We start from the raw sequence: 19,910 nt of genomic DNA, 5'->3' as shown, positions 1-19,910 counted from the left end.
TTAATTTCCAAAGTGATATGGAAGTATAAATCTTTCTCATATCATTTCCCTTCAATTCTTCAATTGTGGATATGATTCAAAGGCATTGAGCTGCAAATAGCAGATCAGTTCTTTTCCATGAGACCATTTAATGAATGAGGCTAAAATCTGCCAACTGTGTGAATTTTTAACAGTTTTTTTTTCCTCCACAGGCCTTCAGGGTGGGCATATGTTCTTCAATGCTGTTAAAGAAGGAGACACTGTAATATTTGCCAGTGATGATGAACAGGATAGAATACTGTGGGTACAAGCCATGTACAGGGCCACTGGACAGTCATATAAACCTATTCCTGCAATTCAAGCCCAGAAGCCGAATCCTAAAGGAGGAAGTCTCCATGCAGATGCTCAACTTTGTAAGTTTTGTTGAAAAATAATTTGATTATCAATTAGTAACCTTAGTAAGATATAAAATTGTCTGAGTCAAATCTGCTCAGTATTATGGTTTGCATCATTACCTGATTCCTAATTGAATAAAAATAGTTCATTTTAGTAGTCATAGAATAAGTTATCTAGCTTTTCGCACAAACCTGGAGTAAATGGTGCTTGTGGTTTTCAGTCATGAATTTGCCAGGCCTTGGGGTGTCTCTGGGAATCTCAAAAGCATAAGAGAAAGTTTATTTAAACTTAATGTAATTTTTAACTTATATATGTTCTTTTGAAATGGGAAACATATTGCAAAATCAAATTGGCATTGATAAGATTCCAGAACACCAAAACGATGAACTGTCGCTTTTTAGAGTTGTTCTTAACAAACCAAGAGAATACTAGGCCTATTTTCTGATGTAAGTCAGGAAAACAGAAGTCATCAAGGCAACTTTCTTTTTCTAAATACTTTTATATTCATGTCACTTTCTGTATGCTAATTCAAATCATTAAGAACTAAATTATTTGTTTTAATTTGTAAGTAATTAATTGCAAATTATGTAATAATGATAGAAACATTTTTAAACATAGCTTTAGTAATCATTAAACCAAATGTTTTAACTTGTTGTACTCCTTTCCAAAACTTCTCTGTTTTCTCCTGTAATGTAATAAATCAGTTTGTCTTTAACTATAAGCTTAAATCGTGACTTTTCATTCAACACCCTTCACTCTCAAGCTTCATCTTCAGGGGAGCAACATTCTGACTTCTCTTACTTTTCATACATCAAATAACTATTTCCTGTTCTGTTTAGGTACCCATTACTATTACATTTAGACGTCTTAAATAAAAGCACTTTAGGCCAAATAAAGATGGGATATAAGCTCAACCCGTCCCCTGCATGCTTTAGACTTCCTAGTATACACCTTTAAACTTACCTGATCCGTCTTCAAGTGATTCTGGTACTTCATACCTAGTACATGCTCCTCACAATTGTAGGCTTCTGTGTCTCCCTTCCTGGCTCCTGTACAATTCTGGTCATGCATCTTACTTCTACAAACGTTATAAATCCCACAAAACATTGATATTATTATTATGCCTGGAATAGTCAATTACCTGTTAAAGAAATGTAAATAAAAAGAGAAAATATTATATACTCAAACATGTAGTTACCATTCCTACCACTCTTTATTCACTTACTGAGATATTTCACCTCCCAAATGATGTCCTTTGACTTTTCTTATGCGCAGCTTTTAGTTTTTTTATGTAAGAGAATGTCTTCATTTTACCTTCATTTTGAAAGATGCTTTTCTTTCAGTTGTTTAAAGATTTTGCTCTGCTTTCTGCTAACTTGTTTTATTTCTTCCCTGATGAAAAATTTTGGTATTATTTTTGTTTCTTCCTCTGTACATAGTGTGTGTTGTGGTTTGTTTCTCCCCCATCTCAAGCTGCTTTAAAACCTTTCGCTTAAACACTGGTTTTGAGCAATTCAATTATGATGTGCTTTGGTGTAGTTTTCTTCACAAAAATATTCTTGAGTTTTATTCAAAGACATAGTTAAATTACTCAAGAGAAATTTAATCCCTTCAGGTTTAGCTTTTAGGTGGAGCCAAATAACATCTAGTCTGGGCTCCCCTGGTGGCTCAATGGGTAAAGAAATCTGCCTGCAATGCAGGGGACCCAAGTCTGATCCCTGGGTTGGGAAGATCCCCTGGAGAAGGAAATGGCACCCCACTCCAGTATTCTTGCCTGGGAAATCCTATGGACAGAGGAGCCTGGCGGGCTGCAGTCCATGGGGTCGCAAGTGTTGGACACAACTTACTGACTAAACCAAGACCACCTGGATGCCAACTAATAAGCAGTGAAAATTGAAGTTTTACCTCCTGGCTGTTGGAAGCAAGCACTGTTCTAGTCTCTGTGTGCATGTGGGCACTGTCCCCTCTAATCCTTTGAGGATTCTTCCCCATCCTCATATTGTTGCCTCCATTGAGTGATGTGGTCAGTATTCACTTGAATATGGAGTGAGGTAGGGGGAGGAAACAATAATCTTTCCTGCGGATTTCAGCAGTCTTGACCTTCCTGAGCTGTCAGCTCCCATCTTCTCAGCCCAGAGAGACCCTTAGCTCTCCCTGAGTTCTTCCCAGAGCCACTGCTTTGAAAGTTTCTCCGGGTATTAACCTGAGGCAGCTAAAAGACTCATCTCACTGGTTTCCCTGCCTCTCAGGAATCACTCTGCTATGTTGCCAGATGTCCAAAATTTTGAGAACTTTCTTAAAAGTATTTTTTAATGATTTTTTTTTTAGTTGTTTCAGGTAGGAGGGTTAATCTGCTTTAAATTATACTGTTTTGACCAGAAGCACAGTGATTGTTTTCTTTGTTAGAGCAGTATTTCTCAGCAAGACTGTCATTTTGGGCTAGATGATTCTTTGTTTCAGGGGTCGGTGGCGGGGGGCGGGGAAGGCTGTCCTATGTATTATGGGATGGTTTAGTATCCTCCCTTGGAGAAGGCAATGGCACCTCCAGTACTCTTGCCTGGAAAATCCCATGGACGGAGGAGCCTGGTAGGCTGTAGTCCATGGGGTCACCAAGAGTCGGACACGACTGAGCGACTTCACTTTCACTTTTCACTTTCATACATTGGAGGAGGAAATGGCAGCCCACTCCAGTATTCTTGCTTGGAGAATCCCAGGGACGGGGGAGCCTGGTGGGCTGCCGTCTATGGGGTCGCACAGAGTCGGACACGACTGAAGTGACTTAACAGCAGCAGCAGTATCCTCCCTGTCTCCTACCCGCTGCTGCTGCTGCTAAGTCAGTTCAGTCATGTCCGACTCTGTGCGACCCCAGAGACGGCAGCCCACCAGGCTCCCCCGTCCCTGGGATTCTCCAAGCAAGAACACTGGAGTGGGTTGCCATTTCCTTCTCCAATGCATTAACATGAAAAGTGAAAGTGAAGTCACTCAGTCGTGTCCGACTCCTAGCGACCCTATGGACTGCAGCCTACCAGGCTCCTCCATCCATGGGAATTTCCAGGCAAGAATACTGGGATCCCTGTAATAACCGACTCCACTGTCCGAGGTCTAACAACCAAAATTTTCTCTAGATGTTGTCAAATGTTCCAGGGCACAGAGACAAAGGTGGGGAAGGTTACTGCCATTTAAGAACTGCCAAGTTGCAATGACTTGGAAATTATTTTTATGAAAATGTTTCCCTCATTTGCTTGTATTCCAGTATATTTTTTTTCACATCTTGAGTATAAGGAATACCCAAGACATGTACTGGTGTTATAAAGGATGTTGTTGTTCAGTGGTGAAGTCGTGTCTAACTATTTTGCAACCCCATGGACTGTCGCCCACCAGGCTCCCCTCTTCATGGGATTTCCCAGGCAAGAATACTGGAGTGGTTTGCCCTTTCCTTCTCCAGGGGATCTTCCCAACCCAGGATCAAATCTGTCTCCTGCATTGGCAGGTGAATTCTTTACCACTGAGCTACCAGGGAAGCCCGTATTATAAAGGATATCATCCATCCTACACAAAGTGGGAAGAGAGGTGGTTGGGAAGCACTGGGTCATTAAAATCATCACTTCCTGATACAGATTTAATAAAAGATCTGATAATCAGTTTAGTAAGAGAGCCATATAATGTCTTCCCAGCAAAATCTTTCTATTAGACAGCAATGTGTTGTCAAGGCAGTGTTGATCAGGCTAAGTGGAACTGAATTTTTTAGCCCCTTGATTAACTTGCTTTAAAAAAGCTAAATGTGTTCTAAAAATCCAAACTGTTGCAGTCGTGTTAAGAGGGCTTTTTTGTGTTTACTCGCAGACCGTGATGTTTTATCTTTAAAAAGGAAAGGAAAGAATAAAGAAAAATGTATTTCTGTCTCATCTAAATGAGATACTGACCATGACCTTTATCAGAGATGCCACTGAACTGATCCAGAGAGTAGTTTTGCCTTAATTTTCCTCTCTTCCTTGACTTCCGTATTATTCCTTTCTCTCTTTCTTGATCATCTCTTGGAAAGACAACTTCTAGAGTCATTAGTGAACTGAGAAAATGACATAAAATTAAAATGACTAGAAATAAATGTTTCTAACCCATTTAAATATGTTTTTCATTTCTTTGCTGGCCTATAGCTGGTAAGGGTAAGTATTTTTATGACTTTTTTTTGCTTTACCATACTAAAATTTTTATAATGATAAAATTTTTTCAAGTAATATCATGATCTTATTTAGAATATCATGATACTGCTTTCTAGGCAGAACTGGAATATTTACATTAACCTTGTCATTTAGGAAGCAGAAAAGCTTATTTTTGCCACAACAGGGAAGTAAAAACAACCTAGTATCTCTCATTCATGTGAGCGTAAAGGAAATTGCTATGAAATTGTTACTATAGCTTACAAAAATGCTCTGTAACGTTAAGTGAGAAAATCCTAAATTATATATGTGATATTATTGCCACTGTTAAAATTTTTTTAATATAGGTAGAATTATACATAAAATATTTACAGTGGATAAGTTAATTAGAGGGATTGATTGCTAATTCATTGTCTCTGTTTCCTGAATTTTCTTTGAAGTATCTGGGTTATAACTTTAAAAAGAAAAGCTCAGTTTTGAATCCAGCCATACTGAATGGTTAGGAATAGTCAGAACAAAATAATAATTATCAAATCTAACTTATTAGGAACAACATTATCTTTTTTAAAATATAAATAATGGTGTATATTCATAGATTTATCTGATAAGAGGATGTATTCTACTTCCCTGTTGCACTGACTTTTAAGATACATGGAAATTCTAAGGAAAAAGAGTGAATTAAAGCAAGGCTGAAGAATGCTATCCAGTTTTTCTGCTTCAAACTGTGCACTGTCTTTTGCCAAACTGCCAGACAGTGTTTGGTTAAACTATCCTTTATTTTAATCCCCAAACAAAAGATTATGCAAGCACCTTTTAAAAAAATTTTCCTTTCACTTAGGCACAAACATAATATATTGTGTTTGTTGCCTAATACAATACAGTAATAGCTAACTTTCAATAATAAATCAGTGTCAAAAATGAACCTGAGTACTTCTTTTCAATGTTAAGCCAAATTTTTTAAAAATTCTTCTGTCAGATTGTAAACTTATATTTAATGTTTTAAGCTAATTCTCCTCACTGACCCTAGTAAGTTAAATTTCACCCTTCATTGGTAAAATATGATAAATAGATTATTTAAAATAAATATTACTATGATTACAGGTCTGTATGTGTTGATTAAAATTGTCATCGTGTAAAAGTATGATTTGTTATTTGCTGCAGAAAGTAAGACGTATAAATCCGTACATTCATTTTTAATATATTTACCAAAATAGGCCAAAAAATTATTTGAGTTAATAATAGAGGTATGAACAGACTCCTCAAGAAACAGTATCTACCAACTTTTTCTTTTAGGTCTTCAGCATAAAATGTACAGGAACATACCAGCCAGATAATCTACATAAAATTTTAAAACATTAGTTCCTCCTATTAAAGGCTATATGTGTGCCATCAAAAGGGAGGTGGTAGTTCTTTGTGTCACTTTTAACTTGCTGTGAATCTTCAAGCTAATGAAGATTGGAAGCTAAAAGGAAAGTTTAATCGGAGTGGGAGATGGTAAATGGAGCTATAGGCAAACCCCTAAACACAGGGTAATTCTAAAACAAGTTGTTGTATTTCCAAAGGTTCATTTGCTACTTGGTTTAGCTCAAGATTTTGCAGAAGAGACAAGCTCTCAGCTAGCAGCACCCTCTTATTAGTCCTTTTGGTACCTGAGTCCCAGGCCTGGACCCCTGGGCACGTGAATGGTCTTAGAAGGCGAATGAATGGCCTCCTTTTCTTCTTCTTGCCCTTTCCCCCAACTCTCTTTTACCTTCCCTTTGCTCTGTTAATCTCTAATCTCTCTCACACCAGAAACAGCCAAAAAAAAAAAAAGAAAAGAAACAAAGAAAGGAAAAACATTCGGCATCCTTAAAATTAGTTGCAAAGGAAAGAGAAACATTTCAATTTGTTTTTTCCTTTCTCACATGCTGAACTCTGACTTAGGTGCCCTTCCTAGGGTTTAGGTTCACTGTGGTCAGCTCCCACCAGATAGCCCTCCCAGCATAGTGGGATCTGCCAGCTTGCTAATAGACCTCACAGGGTTTTCTATGCTAGCTATTTTCAAGTCAGTGTTAACTGTTCAGGTTGATACTGTGAGCCTGCTTATTAATCTTTTCTCTTGACTTCCGACAGCTACTAATGAAAAACTTACATTTTCAGATCCCATTTGAATAAAGCCTCTAACATTTCTTAAATCTATTGCAAATAGTAATCTTTCTCAATTTGAGTTTTATTCCATCCACTTTTACCACGCCTGGTGACAGTACTACCTAAAGATGCTAGAGCATGTATCCAACTGTTACCATAGAAACTCTCCATCAGTATGCTCATTTACCATGTCTAACATCTGTACTTAGTCCATAGGTTAATCATCACAATTTATGACAGTTTTACAATACATTGTTTCATCTCATATCTCGTTGGTTTCTTTTGATAATTTCCTTATATTATTTCAAAAGACAAACTAAACTACCTTTGAAGATTTGATTAGTGCCATGAATAACTTTCTGTTTAAGACTAGTTACCATAATTTTGTGTTATGATGAACATTAATTGAAGATAATCAAGTATAAACTCAGTTTTAAAGCAAGCCTCCCAAGCCTTGGATTTGGTTACATAATTGATTGAAAGCATGATTTCCATTTAATCCAATTGATAACTCTGTGTTACCCCCACAGCTGATTGAAGATATGTTATACCAAGAGAAAACTATATGGAAAATATAGTTTTATAAAAATAAGAAACTAGATATTTAATACTAGCTATTTTCCTTTTTTACTTTGGTTCATGAAAGAATTTTAAAATGAAATGTTTTCCTACAGAGAGATCAAAATTGTCTCCTTTATAATTTATTTTTATTCATAAATTCATGAAATATAGTAAAGTAGTACATGGTGAAGTATGTTTGCATAAAATATTTTAAATTGTGCTGATCAGACATAGAAAAGAAGTAAATACTCAGGGTCTTTACAACCTGTGTTTGAAAATGGGATAATCCCTAAGAGAACATTTCCTTTTCATTGAATTTATAGCCCTGGAGGGAGTGTAGGGTTTTTTTTGTTTTTTTTTTTAATAAAAATTTTAGTGGTTTGCCTGTATGTTTTTTCACTGTCAGTGTATAGTCTGTTTGTGGCTTTGATTATTATTGTAAATATTATTTTTATCAGTAACAGTATTTGCTAGAAAAGTATCCATTTATGTGTGTAATTTGAAAAAACTTATCACATTAAATAATGAGTTATATTTCATGAGAAAGATACTTTATAAATTCATTTTTGAATATATGACTTAATTACAGAAAAGAACTATTGACTCAATTTTGTCATGAACTTGTATATTTTATTTTAAAGACTGTACACCTATTATTTTAAAATAAGAATTTCCTTCTACAAACTTTATAGTAAAAGGGGAATTATGGATTTTTTTTTCTCTGAAATCTCTGTATATCATGTTCTCAACAGATAAATCATTAATGGGTGTTATTTTTAACATCTTGTTATGACCTTCTCTGGTGAAGGAAATAATGAATAAAATTCAGCAGATGTTTTTTAAAACTATAATTTCCTAAAGGTGATGCTAAAAACTTTTTTTTACTCAGATAAATGGAGAGATGAAGATTCTAAGATAAATTCTTTAAAATATAAAATCTGATTTCATAATGGGTGCCTTGCAGTTTTCAATATTCTGCCTCCACATTCGATATAATTTCACATTATCATATATTTAACTATATTAAAAGGCAATCAGACATAAGAATAAATACAGGAGAAGTTGGATTGTCTCATTTCTCAGTTCAGGAAAAGCAGTTTAGTTCAGTGTTAAATGCAACAAATACTAATTTACCACATGTAATGTATTTAATCATTCAGATAAGCAATTATTAAATGCAAGAGTATATATGCCACTTCCTCCATGGACAGAACCTCATACCTCACATCATTGATGAGTGCCATTCATTGCTTCCTTGCTGCATTCACCTTTTAATATCCTTCATTGATGTGAGATATAAATTAGTTTGTGTATCTTTTTTTTAAACATGTGATTCTGAAGACCCTTCAGCTTGAATTATATACTTCTTCCATCCACAAATATGGCTGAAAGTTGAACTTGACATGGATCAATATGATCTGAGCTAAATATCTAAATGTGACTGATTATGTTAGCATCATGTCCACAGATCAATATTGAGTTTTATTATGAGCCGGACTCTATAATTGGGTGTAATCAATAAACTTTTGTTTCCTTTCCTATTGCAGTTTTAGGGTTGGACCATCTAGGTTTTTAAAAACTACATTTAGCTTGCATTTAGGACTGTGCTGCTTGTGATGACCAGAAATGAGATCTCTCTGTGAATTTTAAGGAACAATGGGGCCTTAGCTCAACCATTGTGAGAAGAGCCCACTTTTATCTTGATAGCTGGTTGCTTGCCCAATATGCGCAACATCTCTTACGGAGCTAATGTAGTAACACCCTGGCACTCCTTTAGGGTGGTGTGTGGCTCGCTGTCTCTATCGTTAGTAAAGAACTCACATTGAAGACTTTGACAAAACATACCATTAATGAAGGCAATCATAAAAGCTTGCCTTTTGATAAACCCGCAGGGTCTACAGACGTTGAAAGATGCAATCTGTGAAGAACAATAAATTTGGGCCTTTGATTGAAGTGCCATTTGGGACGTTGTGCTTTGTCTGCATATTTGCACAAGCATGATGTTCCCTTTTTCATGTCTCTTAAACTTGAAGCCTGGAAGCATTCATTGCCATTTCTACATTAAAGTTGGTCCCATTAAAAGCTCCCTACAAAAAAAGGCTGGAAGTGATCCAGCTGAAGCAAGTGTGTTCATTTCTGCCCTAGTTTGCCATTTGGAAAGCAGGCTTCTAGCCATCATTGTCATTTTTTTTTATGAATAGACCTGGGCTGTTTTCCAGCTCAGTAAATATATACTTAAAATGTATCAACTTTTCTTAATATTAGGGTGGGGTGAGATTATTTCTGTGGTAGATATTTGAAGTAGCTTTGAATGAAAATAGAATTTCCTCCTTCCAACTGATTGGCAGGTTTTTCCCTGTCATTTTTATTTAGGCTATAAAAATATTGTATTTTATGGTTTTTGCTGAATTCATGGCCTCATACTTTATATAGTGCAAAGTATTTATCTGTTATCATGAGACATTCATTTTGTGTTGTTCAAAAACCTCATTTGCTATTATTATTAAACCAGAAAAATAAAGGTACATGCTTTTCTGAATTCACAGATGCAGACCGTTTTCAGAAACATGGTATGGATGAGTTTATTTCTGCAAACCCCTGCAAGCTGGACCACGCCTTCCTGTTCAGAATACTCCAGAGGCAGACTTTGGATCATAGACTGAATGATTCCTATTCTTGCTTGGTTAGTACAAACTTATCTCATCCCCTATAGGTTAAAGTGAGAGATTTTTTTAAGTGAGAAATACTTGTTATGAAGCAGCCTTTTATCCCTGACTCATTTAATAACTATAGTTGGAGTTAGGGATAAAAGATTCCAATCGATTGCTTCCCAATTTGAAAATTATACACTTGAAGATCACTGCTGTGCCACTCAATAGCCAGGAGAAAGGACTCGAACAGACGCTGAACTGTGGTTTCTTGGTCTCTCTGGAGAGGTGGAATGAAAATAGAAGGCTTTGCTAAAGACTAAAAAAATAACCTCTGTGATAGGATTTACTAACACCTATACAGACATTTTAAAGTTTAAATTCTGCTCACTAAATGGTGATACCATTCATGTCTCTCTCTCATTCCTACAAAGACTACCTAAGTGACAGGGGAGAGAAACCGTGTAATAAACAATATTATGATGGCTGTGTGTAACAGAGGAAAGCTTTAGTTTCATCTAACGCTCCAAAAATAATTGGAATTACTTTATTTTAAAAATGCATTAAGAGTAGCTAAACTGCTACTTTGTGTTTAAACCAGCCAAAATTTGGAATGCAAGCTATAATTTACAAGTAGAAGGGAAGGAATCCTTGACTCCTTAGAATGTGTGCATTGAACTATAGCCTAAAAATCTCTTGTGCCTTTAAATCCAAGGATTTATTTTGTTAGTGGCAATTCGTCTGAAATTCCGCTGGCCAGAATCTTCATGTTTCTATCACCACTTCGTCTCTTGGCTACTGAACATGATGGCTGCAAGCAATAGAGTTACACTGTCTTTAAGATTTTAGACAGGACATACTCTAAGCTCACCAGAGATGTTTCAACAGACAGGAAGAAATGGAACAACTTACTGCCATGATCATGCTGATGTTCATTAATTCATTTATAGACTCACTATTAAGTACCTGTTATTCAACATGCATTTATGTAGCTTAAACCCAATCGAGCCCAAACTTTATAATTAGAGAGTAAAACAAGTCATCACAAAGCCCTCATCTGTCTTTCCGGGGACAAGCACACATAGATTGATCATCAACAGGAACGCTTTCCTCTTGGATTCCACTCCATGGGGTTAGTTCTTGAAATGTCAGAAAGTCGTTTTGACCACGTGGATGACCTCGGAGGCCGTATGGAGTGTGAGGAGAACACTACAGTGTATTCAGCTGGACCTCAAGGGCAGGTGTGATTAGAAAGAGCATTTGAGCTCGAGATGACCCTGGATGTTAACATGGCTCAGCAGCTGATTTGCACTGTCGTCTTAAGCAATTCACTGAACACCTCTCAACTTTAGCTGCTGTATCTATAACATGGAATCATAATAACTAGTATGCATGATAGTTCTAAATATTAAAGATATATACAGTATGTCTAGTACAGCGCCTTCACCATCACCACAATAGTATTCTAGTATTTTTTCCTCCTCTTCCTTCTTTTAAAATTTTTTATTGAATTTTAGTGCATTTTATTTTTATCTCATCTTTCTGCATTTCACACTCTTCTTTTCCTTTATCCTCCTCTTCTTTCTCTTTTTTTTTTATCTTGAATTAATCCATATAATCCACTGAAATATTTTGTAAACTGGCTCTCCCTAACCTGGCCCTCTCTTATTAGCCAAGCTCATATACCCACCCTAACATCTCTTTTCAAGAGAACCAGAAACTGTAAGACATTAACTTTGTTATATTTGTCATGGAAAGACAGTAGAGTGAGAACAATATCCAAAATATTTAAATACCCAAATAATAATTTAAATACCACAGCTAAAACTTACTGAAATTCTCTCAGTTCACTTTATACAGTGCTTTTGGAAACTAGGTGATTTCAGTTATCTGGTTTGCTTTGCCATTTTATTTTTAATTGATTCATATAGAGATTGAAGTCTGTTGGAAGGTTATTCTTTGCAACCCACATTTTAGATGCCGTGAATAAATTTGACTAGTTGTGAGTGACAGCAGAGAAGAGCAGGTTGCCCCTTCCTTGCTGTGGCAGTAAAGAGAGGATGGTGTTAAGCTGTCAGTGTCCCAGACCAGTTCCAAAATTGATGGCATTTGCTGTTTTAAAAACAATAGGAAATATACTGCTAATAGAAAAAAAATTGTCAAAAGACACTGTAATGCATTTTCTGCTTACAATACCTAATAGTGTCTGCAGAAAAGTGAATTCTGGTACAGAAAAAATAATAATTTTTTTCTGTTGTTGTTCTTCCTTTTGCAGGGGTGGTTTAGCCCTGGCCAGGTCTTTGTGTTAGATGAGTACTGTGCCCGTTACGGCGTGAGGGGCTGTCACAGACATCTCTGCTACCTTACAGAACTGATGGAACATTCGGAAAACGGTGCTGTCATTGATCCAACCCTGCTCCATTACAGCTTTGCATTCTGTGCCTCTCATGTGCATGGCAACAGGTATTTTTACTTGCAAACACACAGTGAAATGTGGAGGGTTGAATTTGGGAAGAGAGAAAAACGTGCTTTGCCATCATCACCTAGTAACAGATTTTAAATAGCAATCACTTCTTGCAAGAGGGAAAAGAAACAACCCACAAAGGAAAAATGTACATCAATATGCAGTTGATTTAGGTGGGCTGCACTTTATGTTTCTTTTTGCCATTAAAACCACTTGAAACACGGAGTATCTGTGAGATTAGAAGTTGCGTTTTAGTTGTTATGCACCACCTAGTACTGGGATCTGCCTAGCTTGAGTGTCTTCTGGATTTCTCTTGTAATGCATATATATGTCTGGGTAGGGTTTGTGAGCAGGTTTGTGAATACCTAATGATTCTTGCTTTTCCATGGTGGAATGTGCTCATTGATAAAGTGAGATAAATGATGGGTTGATGTAGGTCTCCTCCCAGCCCCTTCCCTGATCCACACTTGAAGAACAGGTATCCCCTTTTAGCACTCTGAGGCAGTGACCTCACCTCTTGTTTTACCAAAATAGCAAAATACATGTAATGCAGGCCCCCACAAGTATGTATCTCTGGACTTAGTCTTTCTTTTATATTGTTTACTCTCTTCTCCCAGTCTCTTTCCAGGGAAACTTTGCTAGTGGGGGCTCCTCTCATAAAGGAGGTAGCTCTTATCATTGTACCTTGCCTCAGCCATTCTTTCATCATCACCTCTTTATTTTCTTTATATACGTATATATATGTGTGTGTGTGTGTATTTTGGCTGTGTCGGGTCTTAGTTGCAAGCTCAGTAGTTTTGACACACTTGGGCTTGGTTGCCCCCAGACATGTGGGATCTTAGTTCTTCAACCAGAGATCAAATCCACATCCCCTGCATTGGAAGGCAGATTCTTAACCAACTAGACCATGAGGAAAGTTCCTATCTCCCTCTGTTTTATTTCCATTCTTCCCACAAGCCTAAGCCTCACAACATAACAGAACAATAACACTAACTATGTGAGGGAGGGCAAGCTGCTTCATCTCGTTGTGTCTCCACTTACCTGTCTCTGAGAAAGAGAATAGTATCTCTCTCTGAAATCATCAGTTGTGATAGAGATTCATCAAGCACTTAGAACAGTGCCTGGTTTGGGAGTGGTGAAAAGAATGTTCAGTTCAGTTCAATCACTCAGTTGTGTCCAGTTCTTTGTGACCTCATGGACTACAGCATGCCAGGCCTCCCTGTCCATCACCAACTCCCAGAGTTTACTCAAACTCATGTCCATTGAGTCAGTGATGCCATCCAACCATCTCATCCTCTGTAGTCCCCTTCTTCTCCCGCCCCCAATCCTTCCCAGCATCAGGGTCTTTTCCAGTGAGTCAGTTCTTTGCATCAAGTGGCCAAAGTATTGGAGTTTCAGCTTCAGCATCAGTCCTTCCAATGAATATTCAGTACTGATTTCCTTTAGGATAGATTAGTTGGATCCCCTTGCAGTCCAAGGGACTCTCAAGAGTCTTCTCCAACACCACAGTTCAAAAGCATCAATTCTGCGGAGCTCAGCTTTCTGTATAGTCCAACTCTCACATCCATATATAACTGGAAAAACCATAGCCTTGACTAGACAGACCTTTGTTGGCAAAGTAATCTCTCTGCTTTTTAATATGCTGTGTAGGTTGGTCATAACTTTTCTTCCAAGGAGCAAGCATCTTTTAATTTCATGGCTGCAGGCACCATCTGCAGTGATTTTGAAGCACCCCCCCCACACACACACACACACAAAGAAAAGCATGTTAAGGGATAGTTTACATTGTCTAAGTATGATTATCCTGTCAAGCTACCTTTCCATTGTTCTCTTCATCTTCCCCACAAAACTCCTCTCACCTTTTCCCCCATTTGGCTCCCACCTCCTCACTTTGCTGGTGAGCTTACTTGAAATAGATCTCCTCCTCCAGCTTCACCCTCTTTACTCTCATGGGAAAGTCAGTGCTATGGAATTCATAAGTCCCTGTGCTTCTGGTAAAGGCTGCTCATTTTCCCCAATGTAGCTATTTCAGCTCTTTTTTTTTATTTTTTTTTTCTGCCACTTCTTTTTTAATAATTTCTGTTTCTCTAGACCCCAAGTGTTGTATGGTGCTTTGTTTTTATATCTGTTCTTGAACTCGCTCTCTCGTCCTGAGAATTTTTTTCTACTTCAGTGAAAATTCTACCTTGGTGATCTTGCCACTTTCCACAGCTTTAATGTTGACCTCTCTTTATACAGATAATTCCAGCTAAATTATTCTCCTAAGCTATAGGTCTCTATCTACAACTGGCAGCTTGACTATTCTGCTGATGCTTTAAAGTCTCCATGTTTAAAGTTAAATCCATCATCTCATGAAGCCACCTCCTAAAGCTCTCTGAGCTCCTAGCAGAGTGCCTGACAAAAAGTAACACCCGAACACAAAATCTAAGTGTTCAGTATACATTTGATGAATGAACGAATGACTTTATTATTTGTGTTAATGTCTTTTCCAGTAACGGCCTATCCATCTTCCATCTGTCTTTTCCTTTTACTTCCCTGTTGGCTCTGCCTGCAATGCGAGAGACCTCAGTTTGATCCCTGCGTGGGGAAGATCCCCTCAAGAAGAGAATGGCTACCCCACTCCAGTATTCTTTCCTGGGATATTCCATGGATAGAGGAGCCTGGCAGGCTACAGTTCATGGGGTTGCAAGGAGTCAGACACTACTGAGCGACTCAGACTTTAATCACTTTTCCTGTTACCCCAAATTAAACCCTCTGCACTCAGCAAACTTTGAGGGATTGCGTGAGATGCCAGGGCAAGCATGAGACAGTCAGGATAACCGGATGACTGTTTGATAGGCAAAGTAAGGGGCTGTTGTAGTAAAAACAGTCTCTTCTCTCTCCAGGCTCTATCTTAATTCCCCCTGACCAGTGGGTATCAAAAGCGCGGCCTCCAAGTTTAGGCAGCACTCTGAAATGTAGGAGGACAAGAAGGTTGCCGTGAAATAGACAAACCCAGAGAGCACAATAGGATCAGCATGTTTTAGTCATTAACACAGAAAGGTGAAATTAAAGTGAGGACATTAAGTGGAAAATTTAGTTAATGTGCCCCCCAAAATGCATGTGTTTGAGACACATGTTAATGGAAGGTTACTGAGGTAACTGGGAGCTCTTGCCACCACATGGGAGGCAGCGTGATTTGAATCTGTAGGTTGCCATAGTTACTTCTATTCTGTAAACTATTGTTTTTCTTATGATGGTACACTGTAAAGTGCAATGTAAGGTATGTTTATCTGTTCACGCGTATATTATACTTACTATTACACAGTAAGGGCTTCCCTGGTGGCCCAGACTGTAAAGAATCTGCCTGCAATGCCAAAGACCCAGGTTCAAGCCTCGGGTCAGGAAGATCCCCTGGAGAAGGGCATGGGTACCCACTCCAGTATTCTTGCCTGGAGAATTCCATGGACAGAAGAGTCTGGCAGGCTGTAGTCCATGGGGTCGCAGAGAGACATGACTGAATAACTAACAGTTTCACTTTTCATTACACGTTAAATCCATTTTCCAGATTAAAATGTGTACATATGCAGGTATCCCTGGGTGGGGTTTTAGAATAGTCAGTTTCAATAGTCAATAGTTTCTGATTCAGCATTTAGGTTAGACATATCTTAAGAAAAAAGAAAGGAAAGAGTATAGATTTGGGGGGAATTTGAACCTCAGTTTAGGGTAAAATGTTCCAAGATAACCTTAAAGACATAATACTTTCTATAATGTTTAGAGTCTAACAAATGTCACTCAGAAATGTCATGCTGTCACAGTAAAAGAATTAAAAGAGGCAGAAGACCTCTACTTGAACCTTGGTTCTGCAGCTTGCAAGCTGAGCTATGTTGCACAAATTATCTAACCTTTCTGAAAATGGGCGTTACCATATGGAAAAAGCGAAGCACTAAGGGGACCATCCTGGGTAATTATAAAGCACGATATCAATATGGATTGGACATTATTCTAATATGTTTCCCTTTGTCAGCCAGCCAGAAGCATGTGAATTGTGAGAGGATGAAAAATGTGAAAAATAAGTAGTTATGCAGGGCTTCCCTGGTGGCTCAGCTGGTAAAGAATCTGCCTGCAATGCAGGAGACCCTGGTTCAATTCCTGGGTCAGGAAGATCCCCTGGAGAAGGGATAGGCTACCCACTCCAGTATCCTTGGGCTTCCCTTGTGGCTCAGCTGGTAAAGAATCCGCCTGCAATACAGGAGACCCTGGTGCAATCCCTGGGTTGGAAAGATTCCCCTGGAGAAGGGAAAGTCTACCCACTCCATATTCTGGCCGGGAGATGGGGTTGCAAAAAGTTGGACACAACTAAGTGAATTTCACTTTCACTGCAGGCTCAGTCAAAATATTTCAATGTGTATGTAATTACACTCTTAATTTCTTCACTGATAGAAGGTTCTGGATTTTAGCAACCTCCTCTTGTGAAAATAAACTTCTCTCATCCCCGTCTGTGGTGTCTGATATTTATCCAGACTTCCATTAAAAATACCATCAATGTCAAGTCTGACTTTTCTACAGCGTTGGCCATATTCTCTTGTGATCGTTTTTCCTTCTGTCAAGACACAGCCTCAAAGAGTCACTTTGCTCACCTGAACTGCCTCTGTCAAAAATGCAAAAAAAAGGAAGACTCTCTTTTGTTAAGGATGGGCGCAAATGACAGTGGTGCTGTCTGGCTCTGAACCATTTCCAGGAGCCCATCCTGCCACAAGGCACTCAGCGCCATAGGCGGGTGCATTCCCATCAGATCCAGCATCTCTGAATAGCACTCTGAGTGTTTCAGGAGTAAGAGAATAGAGTTCAACAGAAGAGATCTGGCTGGTACAAAGACCCAAGGAAGAGAAAGAAAAGGAAAGGAAGACAGAAAAGTGAGTCAAGGACAGAAAACTGAGCCACCCCTGCAGGATGCAGCGTGCTTGCCTCACACGGCCCCACACGCAACCTCGGCTCCACTCAGGGCTGTCAGCGAGGAAAAAAGAGACTTTCAGAGACAATGCCTGTTGGGCGAGTTCTAGGCTGATGTATGGGCTTAGACATCCTGGTTTTGTGAGTCAGGCTGAGGGTGGAGAGACTAAAGCAAGAACACAGAAGGGCTTTCATGCCCCTGTTTGATGTGAGAGACGCAGCGGAGACGCTGAGTCTTGTGTGATCTAGTAGGGCCATCTTTGAGCTGCTGTGCCCGACAAAGGCCAGCTCAGCTGTGCAAGTTTTTCAAGTCCAGGGAGGACAGTGTGACTGCAGTTTATGTGTAAAGCAATCCCTGCTTTCTGTGGATTCCAGATCATACCACAGAGTAGTACGCAACCTTCACAGGTATCAGTCAAATCATCGTATCATGATACCTCCGTCTTCAGAGACGACATTTCCTCTTACTTTGGAAATCATGCCTCAACTTCCTGCCTCTCATTTTAGAGACAGGGGTGCACATTTTGAGTCAAATCATAGACAATTGCCTCAAATAGTGTCATTAAGAATTTTCATTACCACGTCTTAATTCTGCTCTTTTGATACATGACTTAGAGAAATTAAGTGTAAGTATCACACGCATTATGAATCTAGAGACTCACTTCTGGGACAGGGGAGCAAGCAGATAAAATACCATAGCAAGGTGAAACTTATACCATGTGGCTGACCTGACAGATTTTATCCCAGGTGCTACATGTGTAGAAGCAGAAAGGACAGTTAGCAATGAGGGCCTTTTAAATACACACTGAGGAACTATTATTGATTCTGTCAGAAACTATATTACAACCTAAATCTGCCTCAATCAGACTTTCCAACAGAAATACCTATACCCACCCAACCTGAAGTTCAGTACTACTAATAATTATGCTTTTTAAAATAAGACAGAGTCAGAAACTGAGTAAGTTGGGGAGAGATTTACTATGTTGGAAAGAGCGCTGAGCTACCAGTCAGCACATCTGTCTTCTTGCCCAGGTTCCCCCACTTTAGAGCTATTTTTCTTGGAGCAGTTGGTCCTGTCTGAGCCTCAGTTTCCCCATCTGTTCCTTGTGACTAATATCATCAATTTTGCCTACTCCATACAGTTGCTAAATCAGTCAAATATGATTATGTAAACACTTTGTAAGTGATAATATATCACTTAAATATCAAGCAGTGATATTTTGCATAGGGTATGGGAGTTAAAGGGCTTCCCAGGTGGTGCAGCAGTAAAGAATCTGTCTGCCGATGCAGGAGATGCAAGTTTGATCCTTGAGTCGGGAAGATCCCCTGGAGGAGGAAATGGCAACCCACTCTAGTACTCTTGCCTGGAAAATTCCATAGACAGAAGACCTGGAGGGCTACAGTCCATCACAAAGAGTTGCACAAAACTGAGTGATTGAGTGCGCGCGCACACACACAGAGTAGTTAATAAACTTTGGGGAATTTCTCTGTAAAAGACTGACAGTGCAGAGCTGGACTTGATAGTGCTATCAAGTAGCTCACTCTACACAAGTCTCCAGCAGGAAGATGAGACTGGGAAAGCCTTAAATAGGTGCCTCACTTCATCTACTGTCCATGATCATTAGAAGGAGCCACAGGAAGGTTCTGGGATCTCCTCCCCTACATTCCGTCCCAGCCCCTCTTGTTGCTGGAAAGCAGTGGGGTCTAACAGGGCAGCCTCATAGACACAGGCAAAGCAGGAACCAGGTACCCCATTACCCAGGGTAAGTAAGTTACCATACTTCACCTTGCGGCAGTAATTACCAAGGTCACCTAATCAACTTTCTTTCACTCCACACCATTCATGCACAGCAAACAGCTCCTTTTTTTTTTCCCCTAAAGCAATGCATTAAATAGCCTACTGAACGTAAATAATTGCAGAAGAAATAAGGCAAAGGGATTTTTCAGTATGCCTTAGAATAGCAGTCCCCAAATTTTTTGGCACCAGGGACTGGTTTCGTGAAAGATTTTTTTTTTCCACAGACTGAGGGGATATAAGCCATGGGGAGTGGCTATGAATACAGATGAAACTTCTCTCACTCACCCACTGATCACCTCCTGCTGTGCAGCCCAATTCCTAGCAGGCTATGGACCAGTATCATGGGTTGGGGACCCCCGTGTTAGAATATAGATCAAGTTAACAATGAAGAGAAGCAAGAGCTGCTTTTCTGGTGTAGCCAAAAGTTTAGGACTTTTCAAGCCTTTTAGCATCTAAAATGTGGAAGAGAGTTTGAGGTCTCAAGTTGGATCTCGGTGTGGTTTTCTAACATACTAAGGTTTGTAAAGAATATAGTGTGTGATGCTATTGCATTAAAAACAATCCAATGAAACAAAATATATATATATATATATATGTATACATCCAAACCATTTGCTATCACTATTGCACGTCAGTTTGGTGCTTTAACCCTGTATGTATACTAACCCATGAGTTCATACTGATGTCTCTGCCTCCAATCCAGTACCCCAGAGTTCATATTCACTATCCTTTTTTGCCTATTTGTAACTTATCTCTTCAGCAGTGAGAAACGTGGCTTCCACTATCCCATCCATTTACTTATTTGTTCAGTCCCGCTCCAGTGTTCTTGCCTGGAGAATCCCAGGGAC

General features: G+C 38.9%; 1 protein-coding gene across 11 annotated transcripts in view; it reads left to right on the top strand.

Annotated features, from left to right (window-relative positions):
- Window positions 1-19,910, top strand: part of CADPS2 (calcium dependent secretion activator 2) — a 574,734-nt gene that overhangs the window by 393,219 nt on the left and 161,605 nt on the right. For all 11 annotated transcript variants that reach the window (XM_060414820.1, XM_060414821.1, XM_012177054.4 and 8 more), the window contains exons 11-13: window positions 192-392; window positions 9,767-9,903; window positions 12,144-12,331. In XM_060414820.1, coding sequence (XP_060270803.1) covers window positions 192-392; window positions 9,767-9,903; window positions 12,144-12,331 — 526 coding nt within the window. The remainder of the gene's footprint in view (window positions 1-191; window positions 393-9,766; window positions 9,904-12,143; window positions 12,332-19,910) is intronic.

Source organism: Ovis aries, chromosome 4, assembly GCF_016772045.2.
Source record: "Ovis aries strain OAR_USU_Benz2616 breed Rambouillet chromosome 4, ARS-UI_Ramb_v3.0, whole genome shotgun sequence".
NCBI classification, from domain to species: domain Eukaryota; kingdom Metazoa; phylum Chordata; class Mammalia; order Artiodactyla; family Bovidae; genus Ovis; species Ovis aries.
Note: the sequence above shows the minus strand (reverse complement) of the source record. Positions and strands in the feature narration are given on the sequence as shown.